Source organism: Candoia aspera, chromosome 2 (genome assembly GCF_035149785.1).
Source record: "Candoia aspera isolate rCanAsp1 chromosome 2, rCanAsp1.hap2, whole genome shotgun sequence".
In the NCBI taxonomy this organism is placed as follows: Eukaryota; Metazoa; Chordata; class Lepidosauria; order Squamata; family Boidae; genus Candoia; species Candoia aspera.
Genome location: NC_086154.1, coordinates 78,441,779 through 78,469,579, shown reverse-complemented (window position 1 = coordinate 78,469,579; position 27,801 = coordinate 78,441,779). Strand labels below are relative to the sequence as shown.

At 38.8% G+C, this 27,801-nt stretch overlaps 1 protein-coding gene across 2 annotated transcripts in view; it reads left to right on the top strand.

The window, feature by feature from the left end:
- The window catches only part of JADE2 (jade family PHD finger 2), a 228,710-nt gene that overhangs the window by 179,267 nt on the left and 21,642 nt on the right, over positions 1 to 27,801 (top strand). For both annotated transcript variants that reach the window (XM_063292296.1, XM_063292294.1), the window contains exons 6-10: positions 1,451 to 1,662; positions 2,937 to 3,104; positions 3,458 to 3,574; positions 15,291 to 15,752; positions 26,603 to 26,720. In XM_063292296.1, the coding sequence (XP_063148366.1) occupies positions 1,451 to 1,662; positions 2,937 to 3,104; positions 3,458 to 3,574; positions 15,291 to 15,752; positions 26,603 to 26,720 (1,077 nt within the window). The remainder of the gene's footprint in view (positions 1 to 1,450; positions 1,663 to 2,936; positions 3,105 to 3,457; positions 3,575 to 15,290; positions 15,753 to 26,602; positions 26,721 to 27,801) is intronic.

Genomic DNA, 27,801 nt, shown 5'->3' with positions numbered 1-27,801 from the left:
TTTGATTAATCAGTTGGGATTTTATTTTTTTTTTATTTATTTTTTTTATCCCATCTTTATTATTTTTATAAATAACTCAAGGCGGCGAACATACTTAACACTCCTTCCTCCTCCTATTTTCCCCACAACAACAACCCTGTGAGGTGAATTGTGTCATGTCATGCAAATGTCCTAAACAAGGTACAATGTGTGACAGATGTTCTTTACAAGGAATAACCCTTTGCAGAATATTCCTGTGAGACCCCCTGCTTGAGGGGAGATGTGCTAGAACTAACCATGATAAAGCAGGGTGTGCACATTCTTTCAGGCTGAGGGACATACTTGGCAAGACACCATATACTTCTATAGAAGAGGAAAATGGTGTTTGAGAGGGCTTTCAGGTACTATTGAGGTAACTCTGTGACAGGCCAGGAAGAGAACACAGCATGAATAAGACTTAGTGCAACTTTTCTTCCTGTGGAATAATGTTCCCATCCTAACTGCTAACAGTTTCTTTAACAGTAACCATCATCATTGAAATAACTATTTACTAGTTACTTTACAGCAGGCTAGAAACTGGGAGACCGTGAGTTCTAGTTTTGCCTTAGGCACGAAGCCAGCTGAGTGAACTTGGACCAGTCACAAGTTTCTTCTAAAAAGGTAGCTGATTTGATATAATACCAGAGCAGTAATTCCCTCTGTGAATTAGGCACTACCAGGATTTCATGGCTGGCTTTAGTAACTTAGAAGTCTGGTTTAATTAAAATAGCAATAGTAAGTCAGGCAAAAAGTAAGCAGTCTGCTGCAATTTAAGTTAACCTAGAGGAGAAAGCTTTTTAAAGAACTTTTAGTACTTGATTTTAGTGGGCATACTTGATTATGTTCAAACATCAAATTGAACCATAGTTTGTTTAACCACATTTTGCAGAAGAAAGGCCTGTTGGCTGATTTTTCACAATGTGCCAAACCATAAACCATGGTTTACAAACCATAGCGACTGGGTTCACTCAACACCACTGTACAAATTACATTTTAGCTTAATGGACAGAATTGTACTGCTACAACCATAGCTCTTACAAGAGACAGGAGAACTGGAATATATCAGGGAGAGATGATGTTTTCTGACTTTTCTTTCCTGCCACGCTTAATATTTGCTCAGCCACAGTGGGGAGGCTGTGAGGAGTATGTGCTCCTCAGCTGCAGCCAGTTAAGCTGCAGATCAACATTCAGTGATTTGCCTTCTGAGATTCCTTGCTCTATTTGTGTTTCGTCTACCTTTCTTTCAACTAGGATTGAAAAGAAGCATAACCAGTTGAACTGATTGATGTTCAGTTTATTTTATTAGAATGCCAAGGCTTATAGAGGAATTTCTTTTCTCTCAATTCCTGTCAACAAATATCTTACCACAACAGATAACTCTTGTGACTCTTCATAGAAAGTAAATAAAGTTTTGCTGCCTTTTCTCTTTAAGAAAAGCCAGAAATGGATGAATTCACCTTGGAAAGAGTGCTTGAGGAACTGGAGACTCTGTGCTATGAGAATATGAACGTTGCCATTGAGACAGAAGAAGGCCTTGGCATAGAATATGATGAGGATGTGGTGTGTGATGTATGCCGTTCACCAGAAGGAGAAGATGGCAATGAGATGGTTTTTTGTGATAAATGCAATGTCTGTGTGCATCAGGTGAGTAGCAGTTGACTCTATGATGGGGTAGTAGGGACTGTTCCCTCAGATTCATTGATTCATAGAATTGGAAGAGTACCTTACCTTATGAAACCTGACCCAGGCCGGAGCATTGATGTGAAAAGAGCATCCTTGGACTCTTGCTACTGTGTCCTGTAGTGTTCCTATGGCTGAACTGTTTTACTTTACATAAAACTCTGGGAAATCTAGGGCATTTGCAGTTGCCTAGAACTACCATATCTGGGCTGCAAAAATCTTGACAACTACTAGATAGAACCTGTAGACCTGCCACAGCCAGCCTCTGCTCTGGGCAACCTCAGGAGTTGCCTAGAGGCAAGGCAGAACAGGAGATGTCCAACTTGTCCTGTTTATCAGCCGGTGATGATGTTGCCTTTTGCACTCCTTAACCATTCAGATACTTTTGCAGTTAATTGTGGCCAATTTACTGCTTGTCATGATATAAGGGAATAAACATACCTTTAGAACAAATTCAGACATGGCATAAGGAGTTCTTATGTTGAAAAGTCAGTAGCACCTGAAATAAAAGACAGGACGAAGTTCACCATCTCCCTCACTTTTAAAATGTCTTTCCCCATTTTTTATTCATAAATTGCTGAATCTGGTATCTTTTTAACCACTCCTTTACACTTCTTTATTATCATTCAGCACATATATTGCACTAAGCCATAGTCTGTTTTAACAACTTGTTAAACAAGCCACTATAAATGAAGTCAAAATTAAACAAGCCATTTCCCGGTTTTGTGTGATCTGTAAACTTAGCCAGTGGTTGGTTGAAAATTTAATAACCTTTACTTAACAGAATAGGTCTCTGATGTGGCTATGGAAAACAGCTTTGAAAAATATCTTGTACTGAATTTGCTAAAAAAGAAAGTAGCAAAAAGTATCACTGCTATTGAGATGGTAAATAAAAAGATCTCTTACACAGTAGAAACATCCAGATGAAAAGGCCAAGATTAAGGGAATAGGGTCAGGAACTCATGGAAACTTGGGGGCAAGAATAATGTGTTGCCCATCCACTTACTCTCTTTCAGCTCTCATCAACCATTCAAACAATTGCCTAATAAGATTTTTTGGGAACAATATTACTGTTTCAAGTACATCATATTAGTGGTGGGTGGGAACATGGAATTATATACACCTAATATTTGTATATAGCCATTTCATTCAAAGTACATCATATTGTAGTCTTGATATTTTATTTATGCATTTATGTTACGTGTAAGTAACTAAACTTGGTCCTTGTATTTTCTTAGGCTTGCTATGGAATCCTAAAAGTTCCCATTGGAAACTGGCTTTGTCGGACCTGTGCCCTGGGAGTTCAGCCAAAGTGTTTACTCTGCCCAAAGAGAGGGGGAGCCCTGAAACCTACCCGGAGTGGAACAAAATGGGTTCATGTTAGCTGTGCCTTATGGATTCCTGAAGTACGAGACAAAGTGATTTCTGCCTAAATAGAATGAATAGAATGTGGATGAAATATATTTGAATTTGAGCATGGTTGATATGGTCAAGCATCATCCACAAATCATTCATATCATTATATTGAATGAAGTTATTTAAGAAGATCTAACATTTGAAACATTATTATTGTTAAACACTATCTGATTATCAGTACAGACATTCCAAATAAATGTCTACATGGTATGGGCCATGAGTATTCCTGGAGATTTGTGTCAAATGTATCTTTTATGATATTCATCTTAAGGGAGAATTGATTCATTGTCTTTCAAGACAATATGTGAAAACCAATTATTTGTATGCTTTGTGTTATGCTCAGGTTAGCTTTGGATGCCCTGAAAAAATGGAACCAATTACAAAAATTTCACATATCCCAGCAAGTAGATGGGCTCTGTCATGCAGTCTTTGCAAGGAGTGTACTGGAACATGTATTCAAGTAAGTAATTAATTCTAGGAAAATCCAAGAATCAGATCATTTTCTTTTGTGCTTTACCACTTGAAAAAATGATGAAATCGCCTTACAATTTTGTATGGAAAATGTGTGTGTTTCGATTCACTGGGCAGCGATATAGGTAAACAGTTAAAAAAAAATTCTGTCATTGTTGGCTTTTCAGAATATTTAATCAGTGCTGCTTCCTTTGTTTAGCATATTAATGTCACTGCACTTGGATTTGTTAACAACACAGAATCATTCAACTTAGAATATAGCAAAAGGCCATTTAATTGAGTCCCTAGATCTGAAACACCTTTTCCCAGACATGATATGTTGTTGTTTGATTAGTGCTAGAATAGTTGTTATGGCATCTTTATGCTGTCTGCTGCATCTCTGCAGGTGGCTCTCTCTACTAACAGGAGAGTAAGAGAGATTGTTCGCAAGTCTCAACCTGACTGATAGCTGTTTTTCTACCAGTCAAATTAATAAGATAATTAATTAATCAGTCTTTTGGCTGCAACCACAGAACAACCCTTTGGCAAGATTCTGCATTTTGCAGTGGTACCATGGAAATGTGATATTTGGTACCAAGCCCTGCTTTCTTAGAATATGTTTCATTAAAATCATTTCTACCCTGAAAGGAAAATTTGAACACGTTTCTTTAAATCTTCCCAACATTGATTCAGTTCCGTTTGTAACAGTTCTTGGTGGATCTGCTTATTCACCCTGCCAAATGGAGATATTTTGTCACAAAGGCAGCTGCTTCAAAGAACGGAAGGGCAAAGAAATAAATCAGCTACACTTGGCAGTGTGGGGGAAAAAATGTTTTCTCCAAGATTTCATCCTCTTAGTTCTGGTTCACATCTTAGTTTTGAAACTGAATGGATTTGCATGAAAAGTTACCTGAAATGGAAAACAAGGTATTATTATTCTTCCGTTGAAACCCACATTCCATCAGTCTTCATTAAGACTGCCAGTAAGGTTCTTGCCAATGCTAATCTTGTAGAAGTTGAATGTTACTGCAAAGAAGAAATATGTGGATGATTCATTTGTTTAAACATTTAAGCAATGACTAAGCACTAATATGGAATTTAGAAATAAATGAAATTCAATCTGCATACCCTCCCACTCCATTAGGATTGCAAATACTTTTTAAAATAGTAATGTTATTAAAAATTACAACTACAATAAAAAAACTAATACAAACTAAAAAAGTAAAGAAAAAAATAGGTGCAGAAAAGAAAAAAATGAAATTGAAAAATAAGAATATAGTAAAGAAAAAGAAGAAACATATATAAAGAAATGACTTCCCCCTTCCTTCATCACAAGTATAAACAATTTAATAACTTATCACCTTTTCTTAAAATACAACAAATAATCTCTTCTTCCCATATCCCATCTCTTATCTATAAACAAACCCTTAAAGCCTTGTTTGTTCAGTCCTGATCAGCAAAAGTCCATTAAGGGTTACCAGAGATAACAACATACCTATTTTAACGTTGATCAAATAAACCAACTTGATATTCCTTCCTTTTACTTTTAACAATCTTGATCTTTAGTCCCTTCAAATAACGTCCTAAAACTTAATTTCTTTTCATTTTTTCTTTGTTCCTTCTCACAAAATTCTTCAAAGTTTTAACGAGTCTCTTTTGTAAATCCAATATAGAAAGATTATCCAAGTCACTCTCTTGGTTCATTATTTGTATCCCTCCTTTTAATTATTAAGACATCAGACAGTTTCTTTGTATGGCCAGTGTAGCATCTTTTTCCATATTACTCTTGTAGCTTGTCATTTTTAAATCCACTTTCAGATCAGACTCAGACTTGTCTGGTAAAACTTGTTCCTCTTCCATAACATCTTTTAAATACAGTCTATAGAGGTGAGAGCCAGTTTGGTGTAGTGGTTAAGGCATCAGGCTAGAAACCAGGAGACTGTGAGTTCTAGTCCTGCCATAGGCATGAAGCTAGCTGGGTGACCTTGGGCCAGTCATTCTCTGTCAGCCCTAGGAAGGAGGCAAGGGCAAACCACTTCCAAAAACCTTGCTAAGGAAACTGCAGGGACTTGTCCAGGCAGTCTCTGGGAATCGGATACAACTGAATGGATTAAAAAAAAAAGTCTATAGAGGTAAACACTCTTAAAATGTACTTCTAGGCCCATTGTTCAAAAATATCCTTCAGTTTGTTGAATATTAAATAGTAATAAATAAATAAATTTTCCTACTTTCTGTATTAGTAAATCAAATTTAAGTGTTCTTCTTTAATTGTAATCTTTAGTTCCTTCTAGTGTACAACCTTCAAAGTCCCATCCTAATAATACAAAATTATTTTGTAAAAGTATTTTCCTATGGGAAGGATTTTTAAAATTAATTCCAAAATCATATTTCAAATTTATCTGGATCCTTAGTCTGTTTGTAACTTTCTAAAATCAAAATTTTAATCACTGTTTTGCTGTTTATTCCAGAAAAAAAATTAAGTACTTAAACTTGCATTTAAAACTTACTTCACTAAGGATTGAAGGAAGCTCACCCAATGCTGTAAAACTTGTCAATCCAAAGGTTCCTAACAGGTCAAAAGCATTAAACAAGCAATTCCTGAAAGTGATTAGCAAAGGGAATATGCAAACTCAGTGTCCATTTAAAGGCACTGACCGTGGTTTGAGCAAGATGGATATTTCCTCATCACCCAGAGCTCTAAACCCGCCGGAGGCCGCTGTCTTGCAGTCTCCTCACAAGGAGCAACTGTCTGGAGCACTTGTAGGCAATCTCAAGTCCTCTCCTTATCCTGAGAGGAATTATGAAGAACTGGTCTACTTGGCTATTCATTCTGCCCTGGCATCGGCTCCACTTTTAGTGGAGCTGTCTTCAGTTCAGCATTTCTTCCCCGGAAGTCCCAGGATGGCAAATTCCATTACACTGTGGTGAAATAGCACTTTCTTCTGGATTTGTTTATGCAACTGAATTTTAAAATGCAACTCTCTGCTTTGAGTTTGAGTTGGAATAAACTTTGTTTTAACTGAAACCTTACTGGAGAGAGCTATCAAAATCTGTGAAGCTCAGTAAAAGCTACAGAGCTGAAATGTTTAGTAGCACAAAGTAGGGAAGTGAGTATAATTCTGAAGAAATCAACATGAATGGTTAAAATAGCAACTATTCAAAAGAGACTGGCTAATTATATTTAAATAAAAATTGGAGAGAGATTACTCTAGTAAAAGCACAAATATACTATGACTGGAAGTCAGAAAAAAGACTCCAGCTAGCATTTGACCAGTATGTTGACAAAGTATCCATAGTAAATGATGGTTAAGAAACAAGATACGGAAAAATATTAATTTGCCTATCCCCGATGATTGTTCAATGATATTAAGGAATTACTATTATTATTATTATTATTATTATTTTATTTATCATATTTTTCCACCGCCCATCTCAAAAACGGCTCTGGGCAGTTTACCAACAAATTAAAACAGTAAGAATTAAATAGCAATTAAAAAGATACATTATAAAGATATAAATATACAGATATAATAAAAACAAATCTAAAATCTAAAACCCAAGATGGCGAAATCACAGTGTCATTAAAATTTCCCGGGGCCGCATCAAGGTGCCAGCCACCCCCATGATGAACTGTCCCCCCTTACACCCCAAGGAAGGTGGCACAGCCACATCTTGAGCCCCTTTCGGAAGGCCAGGAAAGTGGGGGCTTGCATTATCTTTGGAGGTAGCTTATTCCAAAGGGCGAGAGCTATGGCAGAGAAGGCCCTCCTCCTGGACCCTGCCAACAATCTCTCGTGGACAGGGTCGCAACATGCCCTCTCTGCCTGACCGGTTGGGATGGGTCAGTGTGATCGGGGTGAGGCGGTCCCTCAGGTAACCTGGACCCATGCCATGTAGGGCTTTAAAGCTGATAACCAACACCTTGGATTGAGCCCAGAAGCAGATTGGCACCCAATGCAGCTCGCGCAGCAGCTGTGTTACGTGGACCGCCTTTGGGGCTCCTAAAACTGCTCATGCAGCCGCATTCTGGACCAGCTGTACCTTCTGGATGCTCTTCAAGGATAGCCCCATGTAGCGCATTGCAGCAGTCTATACGGGAGATGACCAGGACATGAGTGACTGACTGGAGGGACTCCTGATCCAGGAAGGGGCGTAACTGGCACACAACACGAAGCTGGGCAAAGGCTCCCCTGGCCACGGCTGCCACCTGCTCTTTGAGCAGGAGCCACAAGTCCAGGAGAGCCCCCAGGTTCCGCACTGGGCCTATTTGGGGCAGTGCAACCTCATCCAGCACTAAAGATGGTAATTTCCTGGATATCGAGGGGCCCCCAACCCACAGCCACTCTGTCTTACTGGGGTTCAGCTGAAGCCTGTTGTTCCCCATCCAGACCCCTACAGCCTCCAGGCACTGAGGATGATCACAGCTTCGCTTAAGTTACCCAGGATGGAAATGTATAATTGGGTATCATTAGCATATTGATGATACCTCACCCCATGGCGATGGATGATCTCACCCAGTGGTTTTACATAGATATTAAAGAGGAGCGGAAAGAGTACCGAACCCTGTGGCACCTCACAAAGGAGGGGCCGCGGGCCGGATCTCTTGCTCCCTATCACCACTGATAGGGACCGGCTCTGGAGGAAGGAGGTGAACCAGCGCAAAACCATGCTGTCCACCCCCAACTCCCTGAGCCGACCCAGAAGGATACCATGGTCGATGGTATCGAAAGACGCTGAGAGATCAAGAAGAGTGAGGATGGATGCCCTGCCTCCATCCCGCTCCTGCCAGAGATCATCCAAAAGTGCAATCAAAGCTGTTTCCGTCCCAAATCTGGGCCTGAAACCCAACTGAAAAGGGTCCAGATAATCCATTTCATCCAGGGTCCTCTGGAGCTGCAACGCCACCAGTTTCTCAACCACCTTCCCTAAAAATGCCTGTTACCATGCCTCTTTAAAAGCAGCCGGGAATACTCCCTCCTCCAAGGATGAATTCACCATTGCCTGGACCCACCCACACGTCACCTCCCAAGCTGCCTTCACCAGCCAGGAGGGACAGGGCTATAATTGACAAGTGGTGGCATTTACAGTCCAGAGGACCCTGTCCTCTTCCTCGGGCCCAACAAGGTCAAACCGCTCCCAGATAACTGGGTAAGTACATTCCCTAGGCATCTCCACAGACCATGTCTCACACTTGGCATCCAACTTGGAATGGATCCAAGCAATTTTATCCTCCAGATGCCAAGAAAACTCCTCTGCATGGCTCTGTAGGTGGGTCACTGGGCCCACCTTCCCCAGAAGGGATCGAGTGATCTTAAACAGGGCCGTTGGGCAGCATTCTGCGGATGCAATAAGAGCATAGAAATATTGACATTTCGCTGCTTTTATTGCTGCAAGGGAGGCCTTAATAGTGGCTCTAGCTTGTGTTCAGTCAGATTCGGTCTTTGTCTTCCTCCAGTGGTGCTCTAGACGTCTCTTAATGCTCTTCAGAACCCTCAGCTCCTCGGTGGGGAGTGTTGGGTTCGATGGGGCAAGAGAGGTCACACAGGCATGATCCTGTCCAAGGCCGTGGCCGCCTCCCTGTTCCAGGCAGCAGCCAGGGCCTCCACTGGACCATGCAGCAGATCCTCAGGTACAACCCCCAGCTCCCTCTGAAACCCTGACAGGTCCATCAGTCGCTGGGGGTGGACCAATCAATGGGTCCTGCCTCCCTGCAGAGGGGGCTGTCGTAGGAGAATCTCAAGGTTGCCAGGGCGTGATCTGACCATGACAAGGGGGATAGATCTAACTCTCCCCTCAGATCACATTGCCACTGCTCTGACAAGAAAATCAAGTCCAGCGTGAGGCCACTATCTCGAGTCGGATCCCAAATCTGGCACAGGCCCATGGTGGCCCTGAACTCCTGAGCCGCCTCCGAGGCATGCCCCAGGGATGGCAGGTTGAAGTCCCCCAGAACCATAAGTCTGGGGAATTCCACCACCAACCCCGAGATGGCCTCCAGCAGCTCAGGCAGGGAGGTTGCTATTCGGCAGGGAGGCTGGTACAGTAGCAACAATCCCAACAGTTCTCAGGAGCCCAACTTCAAACACAGGGTCTCACCACCGGTCACTTGTGGAGCAGCTCCCCTGAAGGCCACTAGAGATTCCCAGATGACAACAGCCACCTGCTCTGGCTACAGATCTTCATTTACTCAAAGTGCTGTGGGAGAAAGTGGGGAAAGTACATGCTGATGACATCATTTAATACTGTACTATGGTGCTATTTTGGCATAGGGGACCTACTTCATATCCTAAGGCTTTTTGTTGGAGTTCCTAGAACAGAAGATTCTACTATAAATCTCAGTTCTGTCTGGAATGAGATTAATGGGTAGCCTGGAGATTACTTGTTTCCTGCCTACTCCTCCTTATTTCCCTCTCCCTGCCTATAAAGTGATGTTCAAACCAGAAGATGCTGTGTTGTTCAGTAACAAATCCTGTTGGGAAAAAAATGTGTAGATATATCTATTACAAGCAGAGAAAGAAGAGGAAGCTTTATTCTTCTTTGTGTTACAAACCCTTGGCCTTGGAAGGATTATAGGGAAAAGAGTTGAAAGGCACTTTCCTACTATGCCAAGATATCTATGTGCACTTGAGAGCTTTAGCTGACCATAAACCAGCTTTAACCCTTACCAGGTGTGTAAGTCCCTGAATTTTCCTTTCCCCGTTTTGAAGACAGGGACAACAAAGCTCAGATTCAACCCGAACAAGATGGAGTGGTTGTTGATTTGGAAGCTGTCTGATTCCATGACTATACCATATTTGACTCTTGATGGGGTTGTGTTTCCCCAGAATGAGCAGGATCACAGTCTGGGGGAAAGAGCAGATGGAAACCATCACCAGCAGGAGCTTTGCACAGCTTCATTTGGTGCAGCAGCTGTGGCCTGCAGCTGGAACAGAATGCAGTGAAAGTGGTCACTAATGCCCTTGTGATCTCTGAATTAATGTAACATATTGTACATAGGGCTGCCCTTAAAGACCACCTGGAAACTTCAGCTGCTCCATAAGACAGCAGAATGCATGCTCAGTGGACAGTCAGGATACCGCTGTTACACCTCTGTTGTGGGAACTGCATTGGTTAGCTATAGATTCCTAAGTGCAGTTCAGTGTGCTGGTCATTACCAACAAAGCCCTATGTGGCTCAGAGCCTGAGTATCTTAGGGACTGCCTTTCCCCAACAGTTTCTAGCCATCCTACCCAAGCAATTAGGGAGCCCTGTTTCTGTTATTCGTTCAGTGGTGATTGTACAGCAGTCTATATGGAGTTTCCTTGTAAGTGGTTTATAAACTGCAACTAGATTCAGTGGAATCCCTTTACACACACACACACAAAACTTTGACACTGAAGGCCCTGCACTGGCTACAATTTAGCTATTGAGCTGATTAAACATACTACATGAAACTGTTGTAGCTAAGTAAAGAAAGTAAGCATAAGGTTAGCCAAAACAACTCCAATACTATAGGACTTGTTATCCTAAATTGCATATATGAATAAACATATATAGGTTGTCAGCCACTCATTGCTGTACTCTTTGGCTATAGCATTAAGGTAAGAATGCTTTAACACAGGTTTATCAGCTCTGTGGTTTATCTTATTCCTGTTAGGGTATGTGCACATTATTACACACCTTAGTTCATTTTCTCTTTCAGTATTTTCTCCCTTGCCCTTCTGTACAGTTTCATTCTAGTAGCCTGGTTTGTGGATCAAAAATAATGCATCAGTAATGTTTTCATTCTCACTTTATTAGCATTCCTTGATAGCAAAGGTTGAACAGGTATTTTTTTGTTGCTGACCCATCAGCCCAGCTTTCTAATTATTTCCTGTGTGCATTTTGGGCAGAGTCCCCGATAAGCACCACGTGCCATCTGTCAAACGAAACCCTGAATGTGTGGCATTCTATTTACTTTATCTCTAAGGTAGCATGGATCATCTTCCCTGTGTAAAAGGGCATCGTGTAGGCTGTTGTTCTAGCAAAAGCCATAAACAATTTAAGAATGATATTAACACTGTTTGTGACGCAAGCAGCAAAGGCAGGTGGGGGGATGGGGCAGATTCATTTATTGCAGTAGCTTGGAAAGGGTACTAGAGCCAGAGTTTCTTGCTAAGCTTTCATTTCCCTACTGTGCATGCTACTTCTGCACATAACAGCACAAAGGTTCTTTCCAATCACTCATTTTAAAGTACCCCCAGATGTTACTCCAATATAAACACAATTGTGTATCCAGCAAAAATAAAGAAAATCAGTATTTTTATCTTTACCTGAACTTCCCTGCTGTGGATTCCTCCTTCCTATAACTTGGCTCTAAAAAAGCAATTTGAAATATTTGAGTAGGATAGTTACTCAGAGCCTGTTTAATCCTGGCAGATTCCAGGTACATAAAGCAACAACAAGGGTCTAATTTTTATAGAAAAAGTTATGAAGAAAAGAGATGGGAATAAAATCATTCATACCAGCCTCATATTCTCTTAGCCTCTCAGGGTGATTTTTGGAGTTCAGCAGAGCAGAAAAATGCCTTGGGGTATCACTGAAGCAAAAATGAAACCAGTAGGAATGGATACATAAAACTATCCATAGAATCACTCTTCCTTTTCCCTGAAATACCAGTTCTCATACTTAACTAACTAATCACTTCTCAGTATCCTTGGTGTTAATGTAATCATTCAAAGCCAGCATTTTTTGTAACTAAGATCCTGATTATGTAAGCCATTCAGGGTGCTGTCTACAGCAATAAACACTTCAAAATAGCTTCTTACTGCTGTTTAACTGATCATTAGCAGCTAGAATAGACTGATTTCATATGGGTTATGGCTTGAATAATTACCTGACACTCTGATCCATTAAAAAACAGTTGATGAATAGTGGGAGGTTTATAAGAGGCAGCAGTATTATATACATGTTATATTCAGAGGAAATGGTGCTTTAGGTTTTGTCACTTGGGGAAGGAGAATCTAGAAGAAGACTTTCATAAAACTGCTTCTTAAACTTCAAAAATATATATACTTGTTGACATCTATTTTCCCACTGCAGTAAGCTTTACTACATTTATTTTTATGATAGTGGCCCATAAGAAATTTAAGTTATTTTTTTCTTTTTAAAATTATATTAATTAGAGACATGCATGTGTGTGTGTCTTATATCAAAGAGAAGAAACTAGTAAAAGTTAGTGCTTCTGGGTATATTACAAGCTCCTGAAAATGCAGCTTTTTATAAAATTACAGCCTGTCTACCAAGCAAAAATCAAGACAGTTTAAAGATTAAAATGAATAGAAATAACTATGAGATAAGACCCCCCTTCCCAGCTGCCAAGAACATTAGTGCCTAAGAAGTATATATTCTTGTGTTGCTCTGTTTCCATGGTCAAAATCCCAATAGAAAATGATTCAGTTGGGAGAATGGGAAGGCTTTTAAATTTCATTTCTCTGACATTAATATCACACTCTAATACCTTATGTATCAGAACATCTCCAGCTTATGTTACTTTTATGTACTAATGTTCTTGCGCCCTATGGCTTTGCTCAGACAGCTAAATGCATTATTTCATATAACAGAAGTTTACTTTCCATGCTGAAATGGTTTGTGTCTCACTTTATCTATGTGACACATTTAAAGACTTTTCTTCTGATTATTTATTTATTTATTTGATTGATTGATTGATTGATTTCTATAGCCTCCCATCTCTACAAGTGACTCTGGGCAGCGTACAATCAAAAAACCATAAAACATTTAAAACAATACAAAACAAATATATATGGTCACCAAGTAAACAAATGCCATAGATGTTAATGTAGGCAAAAAATGGGGCCATTAACACACTCAGGGGCCCTGGCCCAGGCACATAACCAGGTCTTCATGGCCTTACAGAAGGTCAACAGGGTTGGGGTCATCCTGATCTCTGAAGGCAGAATGTTCCAGAGGGCAGGCACTGTGGCAGAGAAGGCATGCCTCCTAGTCCCCATCAGCTGACATTCCTTGGCTGATGAGGCCCATAGCATGCCCAACCTGCCGGACCGAATTGGACAGGTAGAAACAACTAGGAGAAGATGGTCCCATAGGTAACCTGGTCCCAAGGCATGAAGGGCTTTAAAGGTGACAACCAGCACCTTGAATTGCACTTGGAAGGACACTTGGCAACCAATGCAGCTCACATAGTAGTGGTGTTATGTGTGCTAAGTAGCCGATACCATTTACTACCTGTGCGGTTGCATTCTGCACCAGTTGAAGCTTCTGGATGCTCTTCAAGGGCAGCCCCATGTAGGGCACATTGCAGTAATCCAGACGGGAGGTCACAAGGGCATGAATTTTCTTCTGGTGTTTTCCATTCTTGTTTTTTGTCAGCCCCTTCCCCACAAAAACACTCTGCCATATAGCTATTATAAGTACACTTTTTCTGAGACTTGTTTATTTCATTTCCCTTTTTGAATCTTTTTGATAAAAGGATTCTGTTACGATAAATAATAGTTTGTTTTTTCTATCTTTCAATGTATTTATTGACTGGTTTAGCCCAGATCTATGCCACCCAGAGTTGCTTGTTTGTGAGATGGGCGGCTATATAAATTGTATAAATAAATAAATCATGTTGATCCATACAAATAAATATTAGGCCTGTGTGTCACTTCAGTTGAGCCTTTGATGCATCAATTCCTTCCATTTAGCTGCACAAAGCAAATTGGAATCAGCTTGTAGGTCCTGTGGAAAGGCTGCCACAAAGAAACCAATCCAAGTGGTTCACCCTGACTCTTCAGCTGAAGGCATAAAAGTGGAGTCCCTTCCTTTTGTTGTGTTACAGCCCCATGAAGTGACCCTGTTTTCACCCAGCCTTAATAAGTACTGTGTTCTGATTCACATTTTGTCCAGTATATAGGCTAACTAGCTGAAGTTCTATAAATGGAAGTAATCAGAATGTACTGTGTAGCCTCTGAAAAACTGCTATACAGAGAACTAAGTGAAGGTGGGGATGGAAATAAAATTGCTGTATTGTTATTTGCTAAACTTGTTTTTTTGGAGGGATGTATATCCTTGTGCACCTTACCTTTGTGATATGCCATAGAACAGTAATTATAGATACTTACAAAAATTGACGACTTAGTGGGGAGTAAGCGCATGCCTCCTTAGCAGTGCAGTGCACATTCTAAAAGCTGGAGCAGTGTATCAATGTATCTGTTCCACTCCTGTCCCATCTTGCACCACCCCCCTTCTCTTGGATGAATCTTTCATTATACTTCATAATGTCAGGGCTTGCAAGTTATCACAGGAAGGCTATTAAAGAATTGGAACTCTTCATCTGATCATACTGAAATGCACTCACAGTGGATCGGTTTAGCAGGACAGAACTTCGGTTATACTGAATAATTTAATTACATCTCAGCAAATCAAATAGATCCCATGAGAAATGGTTATGTGATGTAAAAATAATGAGAGCAGTAACGTAGCATATAAACAAGATATTTCTCAGTGCTTAAACAGTTTGTGCAAATGCATGTGGAAGGTGGGGGTATTTCTTCATCACCTTGAGAAAACTCCAGTGTGGAAGCTAATGGGCACGCAGTACTTTCCATTCCTTTCCACCTCCTAGTAATTCTCTCTCTAGCTTATATTGAGATCTTCTTGTTAAAATGTTAAGAGTTGACAGTATTTTATGTGCAGTGTTCTAAGGGGCTATTCAAGCATTTGTTCTCCTTCCCTTCCCACTCTAGTGTTCCATGCCTTCCTGCATCACAGCCTTCCATGTAACATGTGCCTTTGAGCACAATTTGGACATGCGGACACTGTTAGCGGAGAATGATGAAGTGAAGTTCAAGTCATTCTGTCTTGAGCATAGCACTGGTGCCACCAAGCCACCAGATGAAGCACGGATGGATGCAGATCAAGGTAAACTAGACATGGAAAAGGTAACACTGAGAAAACAGAAGCTCCAACAGTTGGAAGAGGACTTCTATGACCTTGTGAAACCTTCTGAAGTGGCTGAGAACCTTGATTTGACTGAGTGGCTAGTTGATTTTGTCTATCAGTACTGGAAGATGAAAAGAAAAGCCAATTATAACAAGCCACTGCTGATGCCCAAGACGGATGAAGTGGATAATTTGGCTCAGCAAGAGCAGGATGTGCTGTACCGACGCTTGAAGCTCTTCACACACCTTAGACAGGATCTTGAAAGGGTGAGTAGAATTTCTGGGATTGATAACTCTGTTCGTGTAATCCAGCTTTCCACATTCTGGCACCATCCAAATGTACACCATCCAGATGTACACCATGGTGCTCAAATGTACACCATCCAAATGTACCAAAGATTGCAGCTCCCCAAATTCCAATGCACATTTCTCAGTTCTCCTGTAGATTACCAGGCTGAGGGAGGCTGGTTTAATCAGCTTTCTCTAAAATTTCTTAAAACCTGCAATGTACAGAGACACGTTACCTCATAATTGTAAATTATTCCATTTCGTTATAATAATAATCCATGGGTTTCATATTTTTGTTTGCTACATTCATGCTGAATATGTCATTACCATCTAGTGAGGAAATGATAAGAACACCAGCTTTTCTCTCTAGCTTGGGGGAAAGTGACCCTAAGTATTCAGAACAAACCGGTCACGAATAGTTCAGACGCATGCAAAAAAAAATTATCACTATTTCAGTTTCTCTGTGGTTAAATGTGTATTTTTGTTTTTATTTTCAAGTGTGATAAAAAGGTTAATAATTAGTGCAATCTAAGATAAAGATAATCTTTTAACACACATTCACATTCATGGTTTGATTGGGGGACAAAATTTATGTCTATTACATCCTCTGGTCCCTTCATTGTATTGTATTGTAGGATAAGATATAACTGTAGCAAGACCAAGGCTATAGGATGAAAGACTAGAGGTACCAAACCTCCTTTCCCAAAAGCCCTTTGGGTCTTTATATCTTGAACCCACTTCTTGCTTTGGGATAGCAGCTTGGTTGTTCCTTTGTCAAACACCTGTCTTTCGGGAAGCATCTCATCTGTCATCTATCCCCTAAGTCTGTATGTGTAAGAAATAGAGATGTCGTATTCTGTGCCTTTCTGGTGATTAAAAAATCAAAATGCAGAAGTTGAAATAATTTCTATAGTGCCATCTCTTGACTATGTAGTGTATAAGTGTAGTGACTGAAGGATTCAGCCCTTCCTCCCCCAACCCCCCCTTGAGAAATCAATCTCACAGGAGATAAAGGAAAACTTCATTAGAAAAAGAATAAAATGTAAAACCTTTTTATTTTAATTTTAATATGCACACATTCATTATAGAAGAAGATAATTACGAAGTTGTCTCAGTGACATACGATAGCAACTTGCAGATTAGTGAAGAAAAAAAGAAAAAGATCCCAAGAGAAAATACAGTGTTCCAGATAGAACATTGCTACAGTTGAAGAACCTTCTACTGAAAACTTCTGAAAAGAGACTGGAGAGGTTTCAAATTATTATTAGAGATCACAAGGGATTCTAAAGAAAAAACTATATCCTTTGAACACAGCCTGAAGTATAATTGAAAGTAATCACACATTTCCATAACCTGTATAAAGAGCTCAAAACTTGGGACTTAACATAAGACAGAAACAAAAAACAAAGCCTAATGCAAATTCTTGACTACTGTACACATTTTACCAGTGTCTACAGTCCTGAATCAGATAGTCTGCTTCAGAGTTCCTGGATTTCACCAGCTTTTCTTTGGATCACACAGTTAACTGTGTAAGCCCAAGACTCAACACCAGTAGCTTTGGCATGCATGCCCACACCTCCTCCAAAGCACTTTTTCAGCTTCAAATTCAAAGCATTGTGCATCCCTATTGATACAGTATGATATAATGTAATACATTTCTAGAACACATGACTATTTGTAGAATTAAGTCTGTTCTAAGTACTGTAAAGCTACTCCCTTCTACTCTGTGTGGGTGTGGATGTGTAATTCTTAGAGTAGAGATGAGTTTATAAGTAGGACCAGGAAATACATCAACATTGTCTTTTTGAAAGGATTGTTGATATTAGTGAAGTCACACACAGTAACCAATTACCATGGCAAAATTGCTTCTCTTTTTCCCTCCTGTTATTCCCCTGCTGTGTATAGTGTTGGTAGGGTTGATGCATACAAGACAATAAAAGGAGATTTCTTAAAATCCTGTTTTTCAAAGTGCCATGCTATAAATACTTTTGAATTCTTATAAATTGCTCTTTTATTAGCTATGCATATCTGAAATTTAAAAAAAAACTGGTAGAACTAGTCATTTAGCTGTGGAAAGCTAAGGAGATGGGGACAGAACTGGCAGTACATTACCAGTTCAGAGGCTGCAAAAAGCAAAACAAATTGCCCAGGGAAGATCTCTGGAAATGAAAGTATAGACAAGCTGAAAACAGAAGTCTGAAATAGGAAGTAAGAAGGAGATAATTGTGGGAATAAATATATGCAGGACAGGCCCTGGTAGAGAATATTTCAGGTGCCATGTGGCTTCCCGTAGTTGTGCCAAGTTGAAGGCTAACACTGTGTTAGATGTGCTCCAAGTACAGTCAGATGAAGAGTCAAAGCACAAATAAAAACAAGGTGTTCGTTATTTATTTTTATTCTATCACTTAATATTATGAATATGTTTTTATGAAATCTACAGCTTGTCCTTTTATAAAAAGCAGTACTCCGCAGCAAATATTTGTATGGGCATGGAGTCTATATGCAATGTACATGACACTTTGCAAATCTCATTTTTAAAAAAATCATTGCCTCCATGGTCTGAAATAAATGGGAGGTTTTTACTATTTCAGTAAAAATGCCACAGGGTCATATGAAACAGCTGTATCCAGTGAGAGGAATTTGTCAGAAAAAAAATCTTTTTAAGAACAGCTTTTTTCAAACAAACAAAAGAAGTGTTAAGATAGCGTTGATCTTGACTGTTCTTCTAATCTGTAATTTTATTAGTACTTTTGCAACAGCTGTTGCTCCTTTCCTGTTGATATTTCTACATTACCTCTTCAGTCACAGGTTATTATGGTCAACTTAGATTTGAAAATAATAATCTTTCCATAAAAACTGAATCATCTGATACCCCTTAGAAAATCAATTTTCATTCAGTTCACAGAGATCTTGATGATCATGCCATCCAGGGCCCTTGGTATCAAGATTCTAGACTTAGATTCCTGTCACCTATATTTCTCTTTCCTTAATACTTTAAATTACATTTTTTCCAACAACAAATTCAAAGTTCTACGGGATAATGGCTGATATTTTCAAAACTACCTTTCCCTTTCTTCCAGATTTTAAATATTGTCTTAAGCAAAAAAAAAAGTGATTAAGATCATTTGAATATATTTAGGATGGGTGGCTAACTAATACTAAGTTTCTAAATCACTTAAGAAAAACATTGCCAAGAAAACTGCAGGGACTTGTCCAGGCAGTCTCCAAGAATCAGACACGATTGAATGGAGATAGATGATTGATTGATAGATAGATAGATTCCAGTCACAATGAGCCCAGTCAAATGGATAGCAACATAAAATCCAAACATACTACCACCCTCATAAACCATCTTTTTATAAATTAAAAACTATCACCGGAATTAAAATCCAGCTGCAACAGAAGGCATTGCTATCCCTGGATTTCCAGAACAACAGCAAGAACAGGGCCAAATAAACCTTAGGTGAAAGTCTGTTCAACAGTATCAGGGGCTGATACAAAAAAGGTCTGCTTTGGGCCCCCACCTTTTTGATCTCTCATGGGATGAGGATCCTAAGCACCCTCTCTCAAAATGAACAAATAGATATATTCTGGTTGGGGGAGATAAACATGAGCCATATTTATTTATTTATTATAATCTTTAGGACTTCACCAACTTTGAAGATATGACTTCTCTGCCAGAGTTCCTTTCTACTGTCTTTTTTAGATTTTCCCAATACAGTATCTTCTGGGTAAATTGAACTGTCACTCCCAATATCTCCAGCCAACTTGATTATTTGGAGGACACCAAACTGGAGAAGATTGATTTTCAGAGTGGCACTAAAAGAAAATTTTCGGTGTTTTGAAATTTGGCAATATAAAACCAAATAATGCCATGAATGATTATCACTGTAGTGATTTATTGGAGAGTATTGATAATTTGACAGCTGACTTCTGAGATGAAATTAGATGAACATTTTACTAATCAAATCTCCAAAGCTCAAATGCAATACTCTTTTAAATACAAACTCTTCTCACTGACCAACATCTGCTACAGTGCTACCCAGTTTCTAGAACCCAGCCCCAGAAAGCCTCCTTTATTCTCTGTTGGCTCTCCTCAAGTAACTCATCCCTCCCATGGAATTTTCCATTTAGGATTCTCCTACCACAATTGACATTGTTCTGCATTTCACTTCCTACAATGTTTTCATCATCAAGTTTCAATGATATGAGTCCTTGCTCAATTTAGATGTTGTCCTCTGGTATTATAGCAAGACATACCTGAAAGCTCCTGATGGTTGTCTGCAATTATAGATAATTGCAATTGGAAGAAATGTCAGAAGCTTGAAAAATATAGACATGGCTTGAGATTTTCCAATAATTGCCTTGAAAGACAGTATTGCCTGTATTAGTCCCCTCACAACCACCATCTCGGCATTTTGATGGCTAGAGTCCCCTTGATGCATTCCCAATTAACTAACCACTAAGCAAGCTGCCTCTTAATTCGATCATACGTACGTACATACGTACATACATAGTATTTTATTTCTATCCCACCTTTCATACAGGAACTTCAAAGCAGGATAGATTGCACTCTCTCCTCCCATTTTTCCCCACAGCTGCAATCCTGTGAATTAAGTTGGACTAGGAGTGAATGAGTAATTTAAAGGCGCCCAGTGAGCTTCCATGGCTGAAGATGGGCTAGAACCTGGATCTTCCCAGTGCCAGTCAAACACCTTAACCACTCCGCCATTGGCCTGGAATTTACGGTCGTCCCTGCAAGCCTGGCTCTCAGTATCTTGCCATCTTCAGCAGCTCAAAGATACACAGTTCCCACAAGTAGAGTAAAATGTTTCAGTGGAGCACTTTAGCACTGAAGCCAATACAAACCTAAACTTTTAAGGAAGACAACAGGGCAACCATTAAATAATATTTGGTCTCCCCAAAATAATAAATAATAGAAACTTCATTAGAAAATGAAGTTTACAATTGTCTTTTTATCCTCATAATTCCCCAATTAGGTAGAAAATACTTAAATTCCTGTTGTTGTTTTTAATTTGAACAATCTTAATATTTAAGACTTGCTCAGATAAATAGATCACTTCTATCATAATTGGCAATTAACTGTTCAAATGAGAACTACTTCATTTACTCAGTATCTGCTTCTCTCTGTGTTCATATAATTTTAGTGAATTTAGCTGCTGAGCTTGCCGATCGGAAGGTCGGCGGTTCGAACCCACGTGACGGGGTGAGCTCCCGTTGCTAGTCCCAGCTCCTGCCAACCTAGCAGTTCAAAAACATGCAAATGTGAGTAGATTAATAGGTACCGCTTCAGCGGGCAGGTAACGGCATTCCGTTTAGTCATGCTGGCCACATGACCACGGAAGTGTCTACGGACAAACGCTGGCTCTTCGGCTTTGAAACGGAGATGAGCATCGCCCCCTAGAGTCGGACACGACTGGACTTAATATCAAGGGAAACCTTTACCTTTACTATTCAAGTAGAAGAGCCTCTTTGGTCTAGTGGTTAAAGTCATGGTACTGGGAGTAGGCAAATCTGAGACCTAGTCCTGCCTTAGGCACAAAAAACAGCTGGGTGACCTTGAATTAAGCTTTTTCTGTCAGCTTTAGGAAGAAGGCAATGGCAAATCACTTCTAAAAATGTTGCCTAGATAACTGTATGGATTTGTTAATGTAGTTCCCAGAATTATGTCTCACTTGAAGCTCATCCTAAGTAGCCATGCAAAATTGTATCACCTGAAATGGTTATGCAGTGGGAGCCAGCCTAAAAGATATGTGTCGGCAAAACATTGGAATGAATTCAGTTTTCTCATTTTCTGCACGAAACCCAAGACAAATACTTAGTAGAAAAATCCAATTAAAGCTACTATGAATAATACCTGTAAGTGCTGAGAGTAGAAAATTATAAATAAAACATAAAGTATATCCTAATAAAACAATTTGTTTTGATCACTACATGCATAAAATGCATATTACTAATCTAATAAAATCCTTTTACACATGAATGGACATTTTATTTGTAGTTGACAAAAACAAACCAGTTTTGGAAACTTAGTTCCCTTTGAAATGTAACTGCCCACGATAGTTTCAGGTTGGTTAATGAGAATGTATTAAGCCTATTATAGTCATACTATTCATTCCCTCTTGATTGGTTTTATTTGTAAACTGACATCCTTTGTATTAATTTGCATAGTAAGTTTCACAGGGAAATATGTTTAAATGAACCAAAAACCAAGTTAACAAATGGGACCATCTTACAAAAATTGTTTTGTTTCTTTGATCCTGTTATCACTCACATTTTTTTAAAAATACACCTTTCAGAAATCTACATACTATTATCTCACTGCATCCAGAAAAAAATAGAAAGAATAAAAATTGAATGCAGGGCTCTCCCAACTTAATTACAACTGTTTATTTGTTTGCCTAGCTTTTTGTTTATTCATTCAGTCGTTTCCGACTCTTCGTGACTTCATGGACCAGCCCACACCAGAGCTTCCTGTCGGTCGTCTAGCTAGTTATTTACAATTCAGGTCCTGCAAGTTCACTGTCCATGTAAAACCTCATTCACATTAATTCATCAGGAAAGATGAACCCTGATAATTGGGTATTACATTAAGTCTCTGTTAGCATGGTTGGTGAGCTTTCAAGAAGAGCCTAGGAAACCAGCAATTCTGTTACTACTTTGTAGTGATGCAGGAGGGAATTCACATTGATGATAGATGTATCCAAACTTGTGAACTCTCACTTTTTTAAAAAGGTGATTAAACATGTCATCCTCATAGATCATAGGACAGCATACTAGTGGCTAAAAGGGTTGATGTTGGGTGACAAATTGAAAACATCTTGATACGTCAATATAAATTACTACCATAATCATTAATTTTTCCTTTTGTCCTACTTTTTAATCAGAAATATAATATAGTGTGAGTTTTAAGACAAGAGGACTTTTAAAATTATTTTAAAGTGTTGACCATTCAGGAGGGAGCATAAACATCTGGAATTGGACTTCTACTGATTCCAGTATCCTCAGCCTGGTATCCTTCACTTACATTCATATTATAATTCCATAATATCCATCTACCATGACCAGTGATGGGAATTGGAAGTTAACATACCTGAAAGACACCAGATTGAGAAAGATTGCACTTCTTGATTGCTTTGTCATAATGCAGCATTGGTCATACTTTCTGTCTTCTGCAAACAAATGAGTGTATAGTGGTCTCTGGGCAATTGTGAGAGTTTCTGTGGATTGAGCTAAGTAACCATATTAGAAGTAGAAAAATAATAGGACAGGATCTCTCCTGTCCCTTTCTATAAAGCCCTATTGTACTAAGGCGTCACGTGATATGTTTGTTTGTAGGTTGACATGCATAACTCTTAACTTCCTCAAGGGCAGAAAAGTCCAATAAACAAAGCAAAACGAGTACCTATTTTACTAATAAAATGCACATCCCACTTTTTCCCTTCCCTGAAATGAGTTGCCCAAAGCAGCTTGCAGCATATAAAAACATAAAACCAATCATAAAACATATTCATATAGTACTTGAAAGAATGCAGCATTAAATTGGCATAAATACTTTTGAGTGGTATTTTTAACTCTATGATTATGACTCCAGTGGCATTGCAGAGGCTCAATGGAAGCAAAATTCAGCCTGCTAATACGTGAAGAAACCAATGAGATCAAAAGAGGATGGAGTCTATTAGATGCCTGCTCAATCTTTATTTACCTCACAGCATCGTCCTGTCAGCGAGTGACAGGGAGACTTAAAACCATCCACTGAAGCTAGGTTGGATTCGTAGTAATCTTTCTTCTCTCAGCACTAGTTTTGAAGAAGCAAATGGTGGAAATCAAGAGCTCTTCAACTGAAGAACTGATCTTGAGTGTTCAGGTCAGGGGTTATGCTCCCAGGCTTCTGTAGTGGCCTCAGCATGATAATGTGTCAGGAACTAATTTGACACTTGAACAGCTCTTGTTGGTCTCTTGATCTGTGTCTAGCTTCACTCTCTCCAGAATCGCTGTGCTGTCGATAAAAGATAGCTAACCAGTTTTTTACTGCTTGACATTCCCCCTGCATACAGTATTTATGCTGAATGGAGCTTTTCTCTGGGGGAAATTTATTGCAACTGGGTCGTTGGTCAATGGCAAAACAACAGCTCTCCTGAAGGAATCATGGCAGAAGTGACCTTTGGATGACTGGGGTTTATTTCAGTAGAGTAGTTGTTTGTTGTACACCTGCTTGGCAGAAAAAATGGCATAAAACAAAGGTCCCTTTATTGGTTGGAACAATCCAGCTATGAAAAACAAATATTAAGAGGTCAAGCCATTACCCTGAAAGATAGCTTAGTATGCAGGAAGCTGAGGTATCTGGACAAAATGAAGTTTGAATAAATCCAAATTGGAAATACGATATGCAACAGAGGGCACTTAAAAATAATTTAACAAACAGTCTTTTTCAAAAATGCATGGGCAGTGAAAGTGTTTTGGGGTCCAACTCACAAATGAACTAGAGGATGTGAAAAAGGGAAAATTATTTTATGGCATAATCCTGAGGATTTTTACTCAGAAGTTAGTCCCACTAAGGTCAGTGTGATTTAATTCCCAATAAGCGAACATAAGATTGCAAGATCATTCTCTAAATGTAAATAAAGGAAACTGATTAGTTGTAGGAATGATAGCCTCTTCTTCACGGCCAAGAAGAGAGCAATCAAAATAATTTCTCCAAGTAACTAAACATTTTTCAGGTGGCCTTGATTGTCCTGAGAAGTATGTCAGAATAATATATTCACTGGATAAATAAGGTTTGCAAGTCCAGATTTTTCATTATGCTATGTTAAATCATATTCTGGTTAGAATTTTAAATTGAGCCCAGGTGGAAGGTACTAACTTACTGTACCCATATTGTATACAGTTAGAATATTTCTGTTGGATATAGTTCCAGAATCCTGAAATAGAGTATTCTCATTTCCTTAATGAAGAAAAATGGGATAAATAGAAAAAGAAATCATTTCATGGAACTGCTTATACCTCATTCATCTCATATTAGTGTGGGCTTGCAGCTCACATGGAAGTCTTCAGATGAATGCAAAAGTTCCCCACAGAAGACAATCTTGTATTTGTGGAGATCAGCTCTTCAGGAGTGATACTATCAGTAGGACTTAGAGAAAGGAGAGGCTGTTCCTCAAGTGTATGTATGCATGGATGTAACATCTGAATAGGGATATATGGATGGCATTTGCTTATCACTCTGTCACAGTAAAAAGATCCTGTTCATTAGCATCAGAAGGTATAAATTTAAACTTCAAAAAATTATAGGAACCAAGGAATCTGTCCCCAGAAAGTTAACATTAAATTGGATTGAAATACTCAACATGACCCTTGATAGATTGTAGAAATGAGCTGCAAGTTACAGAATGAAATTTAACCGAGACAAGTGCAAAGTTTGTCACTTGGGAAACAAAATGAAAATGCACAGGTATAGGTATGTCATGGAGAATATCCAGTTTGATGATAGTGCTTAAGAAGATGATCTTGGAATGGTAATTGATTGCAAAGTAAATATGAGCCAGTAGTGTGATGTGGTTGCAAAGGAGACAAATGCACATTTAGGCTGCATCAACAAGATTATCATTTCCAAATCAGAGACAATAATTACTCAGCTATGTTCTGATTTTGTTAGACCTCAGCTTCAGTCCAGCTCTGGGCATCACATTGTAAGTAGGATTCAGAGAAATTAGGCAGGTTCAGGGAAGGGCAGTAAAGATTATCAGAACTAGAATGCCCTATGAAGAAGTTGCTGTGTATGTTGGGCCTTGAGAAAAGACTGTGGGGTGAATGGGATATGACAGCACACTTTAAATACATGACAAGATGTCACACAGAATGAGGTGAAGACCTCATTTCAGAGTTAAGTTATAGGAAAGTAGATTCTGTTAATAAAAATATCCTAACAATATAGAACCTGTTACTCAGGAAGATGTTAGACTCTCCATTGTTGGATGTATTCAAGCAATGGCTATACAGCCAACTATCGGGGATGCTTTACATGATTTTCATTCAAACATTATGCTGGAAAACAGCCTTATTTCTGAGTTATACTACCTACATTTTAAGCTTCTTCTCCAAGACAATCTGTTTAAGTTTAGAGAACAATTAAATCCTTCAGTGGAGTACTGTAGTGCCTAGACAAAGAAAGCTAACAAATTTCTATTAGTGCAACTCTTAAGTAACAATCCTTTAATTTTTTACCTTAATAAATAATCAGCTGCAGATGGAATTCTTATTTTGTATATATCAGAAGTGGTAACTAGTTCAATTCCATTTCTGAGCTTTTTTCAAATATTTTATAGGCCTGTTTTCATTTTCTGTAAGATAATCATAGCTTCATTTTAAACGTAACAAAAGTATTACCTGCAGATTTCATGTATAGTATATTTTAGATACTTCTGCTTTTGTTAACATGCCATGCTTATCTTTGGTTATTATTTCTGACTTCACTTACCCAGACTGGCTGGGCTGGCAAACTATGCTAAGACAAAAATGTGATTATTGCTGTTTATTGTATCCTAATCATATCTGTAAGTGTATCTGTATTCTGGGGCATTTGTAAATCAAGTGTAGATTTAACAGATGGGTATGCAACTTTCATCAGCTCAAGGATAGCATCATACTTCGCCCAGCACGTTGAGTAGACTAGAGTTATTTCATTTGATCTACTCTTCTTACTTGTATTAATGTGCCCTATTCAGATAGATTGCAGATAAATTAAGTATTGAGCTACCAATCATTTTTCAAATAATCATTGAAGTAGAAATTCTTACTCTGCTTTGCAGGTTAGAAATCTTTGTTACATGGTGACAAAACGAGAGAAAATGAAGCACTCCATTTGCAAACTCCAGGAACAGATTTTCCATCTCCAGATGAAACTTATCGAGAAGGATCTTTATGCAGGTAACTTTTCCTGCTGAGACAGAAAATCTGTATTATAAATTCTGTTACTGCATTTTACTTTCTTTACTTAGTTTATTTTTAAAGAGATTAGAGAAAGTATGTCTTTTTTCCCCCTTTTTTTAGAAAACTGCAAGAAGTGGTGTTATCTGACATTTGAAAGTTTTGATATATTTATTGTTTTGCTTTGGGCAATGTATGTAATTACAGCAGTGGCTTCTGTTTTCAGACAATGGAAGACCTCCCCATGATACTGAATTCATACCTGCAAAAATGGATTTTAAAAATGTTTTGGGGAAATAAGTGACCATTAATCAACCTGTAAACTAAAACTAAAAAAAAAAAATTAAGTTGGTGCAAAAAGAATATAATATCAGCACCAGTTGTGTCTCTTTCAGGAAAACTTCCCAGAATTGGAGAATCATCAGAGTGAAGGCCATCTCTTCACTATACACTTACATTTCAGAATCTGTGTCTGATTATAATAAAATATTAGTACAGGTTTGTCACCTTTATAGGTAAATACAAAGCACTTCTTTGTCATAATAATGCAGTTCCTCCTGAATATGTTCTATTAAGACAGGACAACTCCTTTAATTTCATGGTTTCTACAAGAACCTGATAATGTGGCTTTAACTGACCTTGTATAAACAAACCATATAACATCTCTAAGGAGAACATTAACTCTGACCAAATTTAGTTAGTTTTTGTTTCCTCAAGTTGGCCTGGGATGAAATCTCTGGCAGAAGTTTGCTGTTCCCTTCCATCTCTTCGAATTCTTACTGCTAATCTTGCCCCCCTAAAGTTGTAGATACTAGAGTTTTAGTGGTGACATCTGGTTCATTGGCAGAGTTTAGTAATGTTGCATTGCCTTTTTGGCAGCCACTGTTTTGTTAAAGATCAAAGGTTAAACAATCGCCAGATAATTTTTTGCTCCTTTGTGCTTTTAGCTTTATCTTTAAATTAAGTTGTATTTATAACTTATAAATAAGGAATGCCTTCCAATACAAAACAGTCTGAAGGTTTTTTAAATGAACATGAAATCAATACACATCCTTGAAAAAATAATACAACACACAGTTGC